The following is an 8,739-nucleotide window of genomic DNA, read 5'->3' on the forward strand; positions in this document are numbered from 1 at the left end:
TTTCCCTCTGGATTTTAAGAAAACATTTCAAACGGGACTTTCAGAGGTAGTTTTGTTTCTCTTATCTTTAAGACAGGCTGAGGTAATTCACCTGGCAGTTTGCCCCTGCACTTTGTACAAAAAGAGTATTTCAAAGAGCACTTCAGCCTCCCCATGCTCTGCACATCAGTGCAGTCTCAGCTCCTTCCTGCTTTGCCCTCTCAGCTGAAACCTACTTATTAACTTAGATAAGGACAGGCATGTCACCCAACCATTTTGAATTTGGAGTCCCAAATTACTCATCTTGTATATTTGAAATGAACACTCCAGACATCTGAGAGGAAACTGGAATTTGGCTTTCAGAAAATCCCCCAAATCTACCCTTTGGAAATGTCCATCCTGGAGTATCTACATTGCTGCTTGTTTCACCTCCAGCTGGAACTTCCTCCCCTGAGGCTTGCCAATCATCCTGCTCTGTCTTCACAAAAATACACTGGACTCAGTGGAAATTGGAAAAAAATCAGGACAAAGAAAAGATAAAGATAAGAAAGGTCTGCTGGGAAGATTACTAAAGAAATGTCATTTTGTGATTCCTCTAACATTTGCTAATGAAATTTCTGCAAATCACAAATGACTCATGATGTACAGAATACAGATCAAAGCAAACCAAAGAAGAAGAAAAACAGTCACTGTTATTTAGTAAAGCTTGTTTGCATCTGCTTCTGTAAAGCTTATTTTGTATCTGATTCCATAAAGTACATGGCACCAGGAAAAAACAGAACTAGATTACACAGACTAGACTGGTCAGCCAAACCAGTGAGCAGAGGTACAAATTAAGAATTACTGCACATTCCTTTGCTTGCATCTATCCTGCCAGAAAATAGGGCTGTCATCTATCTGTACTGTTCACCTCTGAGGACAGTGGGTGTCTGCTCTGTGGTTTTGCAGTAGTCTCTTATGGTTGACCACTGAGGCTCCTGCATGCAATTCCCATCAACCCTTAGTTCATTTAAGAGGCAGGATGGTCTGCTGAACAGAACACACTGGGAAAAATCGGGAAATTCTGTCCACAGTGAATGATGGGAGAGGAAGGAATGGGCCCAAGTAACTACAAGGAGGTTTGAATTTAAGACCAAATCTTGAGAAGCAGATATACTTCAAAGTCAACCAGGACATACCACAAAGTACAGACATACTCCACCTCAGTCAGCACATGCTCTAGGCTTACAAGGCTCTAAATTGACTTTAGGGATCCAATGCTACCGAAACAGCTCTGGGATGAACTTTGCAGACTCTACAAAGGGCTGTGATCTGAATATGAGCAATACTGGGACTCTCCTAGAAATAAAGCAGGGAAATACAAGAAGGAATTAAGTCCTATCACACACACTAGATCTGCAGGCATTTTGTGATAATTGAAGAGTAATTCCTTGAAGACCATACACAAGTTCACTCACTGTGGCATCATCAAAATTTGGCAGCCTGGCAAGTGCCCTCCTCAGGTTTGCTTAAAATAGCACTGTGGGATACTTGCTCTGTGGAAATAAAAATTCCACCTTGACACTGGAAGGAACTAGGGGACCTAAAATGGACAAACTGCAGTGCTGCAGAGTGTGCACAATGAATTTCATGCACCTTCAGAAGCGTGAAGGTCACTTCAGAGGCAAAAGCCCAAGCTGAATTGTGGTGGTCCCAAAGTCTAGCAAGACATTTTCTTTCATCACTTTATGGTCTCATTAATTGATCAACTGATTGTTATCCAGCAAATCTGTTACCCTGAAGAGGTGCAGCTGCTATGAATGACATCAACTAGAGTTTCTACTGCACACTCATATTCTCCATAATCTTCAAAATCTTGGCAGAGAGGAGGCATTGTGTGAAGGAGGGCAAGCTTAGCTGGGCAGCTGCAGTTCCAGGAGTCTAAAACCCAGTTCGGTGTGGCAACAAGTTTAGGCACATGCGAATGGAGAGACAGCTCAAAACAATAGAGAACAAAACTGCAGCAAGAGGGAAAATAATTTTCCAGCATCCCCCATGGATGGTCATCATCAATGATTGCAGGCCTTCAGCATCTTCACTGTATAAATCCATAAAAAAAATCTCTAAGTGGCACCCACATATCAAAGCAGGATTTTTTAATGCTGGAAGGGTACAATGAGGTCCCAAATTATTTCAACATTTAGGAGTCATCCAAATTCCAGTTTTGAATCATTAACTTCTCTCTGCTCAAAAACTGCACTATTGAAAAATACATGTTCTCAAGCAACCCAGGAGAGGCTTCAATGTTTATTCCCATTTGGAAGCAATAACGATCTTCTGATTCCTCCTAAATGAGGAACTGCTAGTGAAGTAAACAAAGCTATTTGCAGTTGACCTAGTAGGTCTTGGCAAGTTGCACAGAAACACTGGCTTGTTTGGTTATAGCACTCTTTATTTTAAGTGATTCTGTGTTCTCTGTTGTTCACCCTCCTTCCTCAGTACAGTTGAGGAGTGACCAAGAATAGAAATGTATTGTTTAAGTTTTTTAATTTCATTTTATAAAAAATGTTCCTTCCCTCCCCACTCTCTAGCTGTCATTCTTCACCTTCAGTGTTAGTGGTGGAGCCAGTAAATGTTCTCATTCATATGTTGGCAGCAAACACTACTAGTCTCTTCCTAACTTCCATATGATTTGGTATGTTAATTCCTAGACAGTATAAAAGAAAGGAAGAGATACAAAAGCAAGGAAGCCATGGGATAACCTATATCCTGCTGAGCCTGACTTGTGATTTGGCAGGACAGCAATGAACATTAATTATGTTGTTTCTTCCCCAGTGTGAACAACACTCTGCTGCCAACTTTGCACACTGAGAGTCTTCTCATCAACTAATCTGCTATTTTTCTTAGATTTTGCATTGTATCAAGACAGGTAAATAATGTGAAATTTATTATATTTTTACAATATTTATGTAACAGGTCAAGGCTGAAATTGCTTTTTACAAGGGACTCAGATGCATTTTTGTTTTAACCATTTCCTGGTAAACAAATTTTCTGCTAGTAGTTTTAGCTTACACTTCCTTTTCTTGGCATAAGAATCCTTCTGATTATTACTGAGTTAACAAAGCACACAACGTGGGCAGCACTTGTGCTGATCATTTAAAGCTTCTCTTTGGAGAATAGTTTTTTTATTGATGTTTTAATCCAGCTTCAGGATATGCCACAGAAAAAAAACCAGCTAACCTTCAGCCCTCTCTTCTCCTACTAGTTGTGGTATATTAGGATTAGAACAACACATACTAAGTATCTGCTACTCTGCTTTCCACGTTACAAACCACCTCAAATTTAGTGAAATTACATTTCAAATACACATTTTAAAGTGGTTTGTAAGGGCTCGTAAACCAGGATGAGGTAGGTGACTTCCTTCTGAGAACAGCAAGGAATTCTTAAATCTATTTTCCAAATTGACCAAATGTAATTTTAAATTGCTATCTTAAATGACTTTTTAAAATAATAGCATATTTTTTTCTAGTAGTTTTATTAAAGCTTTTATATTTCTGTAATATTTTCATGTACATATACCTGTATGTATAACTTGCATACAGGATGGCTTCACCATGAAGCTAATCCACAGTGGTTACCTGAAATACATTCCATTTACCATCAAGAAGATAAAGTGTTTCACCTCAAATCATGATCTTTATGGTGCTGGGTGTTGGATTTGTGACTAAAAGACTTGAAAGGCACCAGTGTTTTGGCCATTGCTGAGACCCACACTTGCACAGAGCCAAGGCTTTCTCTTTTCCCCACACTGCCTGCACATGGGCTGGGTGTGGACAAGAAGCTGGGAGGGGACACAGCTGGGGCAGCTGACCCCAACTGACCAAAGGGATGTCCTGTGCCACACCACATCATGCTCAGAAATAAAAACTGAGGTGGGTGGTGGGGAGGCAGTTATTGCTCAGCAACTGCCTGGACATTTGTCTGTTTGTGGAGGTGGTGAGTGGTTGCCTTGGCACCGCTTCCTTGGGTTTTGTTTCTTCCTCTTCCCTTGACTCATTAAACTACCTCTAACCTGACCCCCACGTTTTCTCACTTTTGCTCTTCCCATTCTCTCCCCCATGCTGCCAGCAGTGAGTGAGCAGCCACATGGGGCTCAGCTGCTGGCCAGTCAGCCCACCACACCTACCCATCCTCTCCGGCCTTCCTCGCTTGACCTACAGGATTCCTTCAGAGTAAGGAAACATGGCTTTACACACACAGGCTATTAAGTTTGCACACACAAGTTAAAGAACAAGCATGATTTGATGCTACAACCTCTTCCTTGAAACCATTTGCAAAGAGACTTAGTCACCAAATCTCTGTTGAAGTCTCACCTGATGCCACACATCCAATTATCTGTCCTGTGAAGCGCTGAAGATGTCATATAATGTATTCAAAGTTTGCCTTAGCAGCTACTGAACCCACTTGCTTTTCCAGCCTATTTAAATAAGAGGGAAAGCTGGTGCTGAGGATGACAGAAATCTGGTTGATCTTTCAATAAGACAGCAGTTAAACAGCTTTGGAGGCAAAAAGTGCCATACACCCTGCAGAGAGCAGGCACTGGCATCAAGGAATAGAATATACTGAGTCACCCTTGGGGCTCAGCAGTATTCTGCTGACCTTCAAAAGCAGAGTGATTTATTAGAGGTCAAAATGTCTCTTTGTTTTGGTTGAAAATATTTTTATTTTATTGCTTTGTGCATTTGGAAACAAACTTTTTTTTTTTTTTTTTTTAAAAAAAGTCTTTCTTAAAGAAAAAGAAAAGGAGAACAGTTCTTCAGATAAGAGAATAATTGAAGAATGAGGAAATAAATTTATTTCTCAAAGGCAAAAACCAGCCAGCAGTTCAATGCAGGTATTTGTGAAATCTACACTCTAATCAATGTGGCAATTATAGAACCTAGATGAGAAATACCTGTTTTTTAACAGAAAGAAACAAAGAAGTGACTGAATTCTAATGCAGTCTCATTGATTATTTCCACCAGTCAGCTGCATGAAGATCATATATTTTACTTACCTTTCATACTGAAATGAGGAAAAAAGGAGTTAAGACTGTCAAATTATCCACATTCATCTTCTACCACACTCAGTGTGCTGGTTACAATCACAAGCAGCAAGTCAGGTTCCTGATTTAAAATGAAATTTAAAACAACAGACTGGCTCACCTTCTGCTGACAGCCCCTGGATGTTAATCCCCTTGGCAGCCAAGAAACTCAGGCACGCATCTATGTTTTCAATCTGTTCAAGAACAGACAGACAAAAAGAGAACGCATTGTAATCATCATTTACTTTCATCTCCCACCACCCTTTGTTGCACTGTCTTTGTATCACATAAAAAGCCCTTTTGCTCATTATGTGGAAATTATAATGTGAAACCTCCTTGGTGACTAAGGTCCTAAACTGATCGAGCACTACTTGGGTCAGGACTTTCTGTTATTTGCACTTGCATGAAGCCTGTCAGTTCATACTCTAACCACAAAAGGCCAGCACTACAGATCTTACTAAAGGGTCAAGGATGTTATGCCAGGATTTTTAACCAACAATAAGTACAACAAACCAAAAACCAAAAATAAATAGGGAGGCCACATTTGCTTGAGAAGGCAGATTGCCACTTGCTCTGAACTTGACAGCTGGCAGAAGTTTCCAGCCACAAAAGAAGTCAAATATAAAAACTGTAACTGGAAACCCCAGCTGGAATCCTGAAAATGTTCACTTGTGACATCCTCTGCATGTCAGAAATGACAGCAGCTCTGGTGAACTCACTGTGGGGCAAATCCTGCCCCTTCAGAGGGGTGGCACAATGGTACTAAATTGCATGGGATAAAGTTAGTTTTCAGCAGGTAGGGTCTTCTGCATAAGTCAGACTGTTCGTGACTACACCTGCCATTGGACTCAGATCCTGCCAAACAAAAGTCAGATGAGTTGGACATTTTTTCCTCTGTTTCTCAACATCATGATGCTACTTGGCCTAGTTTCCCATCGAGCTACCACTAAACATCTCCTGGCATGTCCAGAAGATGCAGAAAGATGCCAGTCCCTGCCCCAGACCCAAGCACTTCTATGCAGAAGCCCAAGCTTAGACACCTTGAGAAGGTGAAAAGGAACAACATTTTAGGAAATAACAGGAGTTTCATGTATGGTTACAGAGAAGACTTTGAGATAATAGCACTGAGCAATTTTTGCTTAAATCATGGTAATCACTAAGTGATAGAACAGGGTCTCCATGTGTGAACATGTTGCAAATAGTAATTTATTAACTCCCAAAACATTGTGACCGAATGCTGCTTTCACTTTACAAATAAGAAAGTAGACAGTCACCAAACCCCACATGTGCTCTCACATTAGCTACCTTTCTTCTGTGAAGTTTGGAGACACCAGAAAAGAACATGAAAGACCCAGTTTCCCTGTCAGCTCCTGCATGCCCTTGAAACACTATGGAAGTGAGGGCTGTGTGGCATCCTGGAGGCTGAGCTCCCAGCACCTGCTTGTGCTTCCTATCCTCCTCAGAGTAAAAAAAAAGGACAAGAGAAGCGGCCAGAAAAGCTCCAGCATGGATTTCTCTCAAGGTACTTTCATATCTTATCTGTAAATTTAACAGTAAAAACATTCTCTTCTATTGGGGGGGGAGGGGGGAGAAGAAAGTTATTTGCACTACCTAAGTGTGATTTCAACAATTATAAACACTGATATACTCCAAACTTTTATCAACTTCATTATACTTGAGATACACTGTATCTCAAACCCAGATAGGTACCAAAGAATAAATTTCCTGTAATGTTCAGGCCTTGAAGCCTGTAGGAGGGTGCAGCTCAAAGGTTCATTTATTCACAGTTCAATATGATATGACAGTCAATCTCTGCTAGTTTTCTTCCCTAGTGCTCAATAACCCTTTCAAGTTTTCAACACAGCTATTTTATTGATGTGATTTGGGACTTTGCCAGAAAGTTCAAGTTCACCTTTTCACGAAGAAACACCACACAGAAGCATCAGTCTATATCTAGCACCTGCACTTAACAAGTTTTCATCTTTCCAAGAATATTTCCAGTCTTACACAGCTGTGAGTACATTTCTCCTCTCCTAATAAAGAGGATTCCTCAGTTGAGTGACTAAAGACAAGCAACATCTCATCTCCAGACTGGCAGTTTTAGAAACAGAAAGTAGCTCTTTCAGTCCTGTTTTGCTTCTCTTTTCTTCTTGCTCCCTCATCTTTACTCACTCTCTTTTAGGACAGAGTGACCATAAGGTTAAGATCTACTTCAGGGTAGCAAGCTCCTCATCTATGCCATCATTTTTGGTGCTACAGAGAAGTCCTTGCTGACTCCCTAAAATCCTTGCACAGCCAAGTCAGATTCAAGGAGCCCCATTTACAACCACCACCACCTCTTCCCTGGGACACAGCCATAGTTTTTACAGAGCATTTTAGCCACTTCAGACAGACAGCTCCCATGGCCAGACTGATGGATGACTCCCCAGCAGAGCACTAATGCTTGAGATGTGCATCTGGAACACAGGCTGTGGGACCTGGACCTCACTGCCATATAAAAGGACATAGGGGCTACCTTGCCACACCAGCTGGAATGTCTGGTAAAGGCTGGAAGAAACAGGGGCTCTTTGGTGCTATGTTGAGACAGAAGAAGAAAGAGAGGGGAAAAAACAGTACCATAAAATGCAGGAAAAGGATGAACTGGACTACTAAAAATATATTTTCTTATATAGATTTACAGATTATTAATTTACATACAGTTTTACAGTCAAGAACTTCTAAAATCAAAACATTATAGAAATAGAAAAATATCCTATTTCAGTACTTAAAACCAGACACGATGAAATAAAGAGGCAATAACAGAGGCTTGCAAAAATAAACCTCTTACTTTCAGAAAATGAAGTACAGTTACCCAGCTCCAGAGGGAAAGGACTCACACTCACTTGGCACTTTGGGGTCCTATAAGAGTCAAAAGCCCTGAATGCTCGACCAGGGAGGTGTCTTCAACCCCCCAGGGTGCTGAGAATGAAAACAGTGATGTTGGGATGTGTGAGGGATGCAATCACTGATTTTTCTGTTTGTAAAAAACAAAGATAAGAAAGCAACTGGAATCTTCCTATGTCAAACAGTTTAAGGTGTGAATAATATTTAGTGGCCACTGGCCTGAGTGAAGGTCCCTGAGCTTGGCTGAATTAGTCTAATGCATGATAAATCATGCCCCTTGTTTAAAGAGAAGAGTTTCCAACAGTGTAACATTTAATGAAGTTGTCCTATAAAAGCTTCAAGGATGGATTCTGTCCCTAGCCCCTTCTGTATGAACATAAAAACTATTTATAATCTATACATTTTGTTTTATGGAGCTAGATCCCCCAGTGCATACAGGGTTGGAGACAGCAAGCTCTTCTGCAGTAGTACCATGGTAGTTAGACCACTTCAATGTGTGTACCTAGGACAGAAGTGAAGTTCCTGGACAGATCTCAGTGAAGACCCAATGACCCAACTTCTGACACCAAGTACAGCTGCCTCCTTGACATTACAGCATTCAACAGCAACTCATCACTGAGGCTCCATGGGCTCTTTCTTGGCTGAGTTCATGTATTGCTTAAACCCTTTAAGCAGATGTGAAAAGCCTGGATTTGCCAAAGGGGAGTGTATATTTTCTTTTTCCCTGTGAGCTACAATTGTTTCTTTGGCTGACAATTCTGCTTTGTCCTTTGCTTTGCCAGCAACGTTTAACACAGCAGAAGCAAAGCAGGAAT

General features: G+C 40.9%; 1 protein-coding gene across 1 annotated transcript in view; it reads right to left on the minus strand.

Moving 5' to 3' along the window:
- Positions 1-8,739, minus strand: part of NAV2 (neuron navigator 2) — a 219,736-nt gene that overhangs the window by 132,631 nt on the left and 78,366 nt on the right. The window contains 1 exon segment of the mRNA XM_010007437.1: positions 5,163-5,235. Within this exon segment, the coding sequence (XP_010005739.1) occupies positions 5,163-5,235 (73 nt within the window).

This window comes from Chaetura pelagica, unplaced genomic scaffold (assembly GCF_000747805.2).
Source record: "Chaetura pelagica isolate M959 unplaced genomic scaffold, ChaPel_1.0 scaffold401, whole genome shotgun sequence".
Lineage (NCBI taxonomy): Eukaryota > Metazoa > Chordata > Aves > Apodiformes > Apodidae > Chaetura > Chaetura pelagica.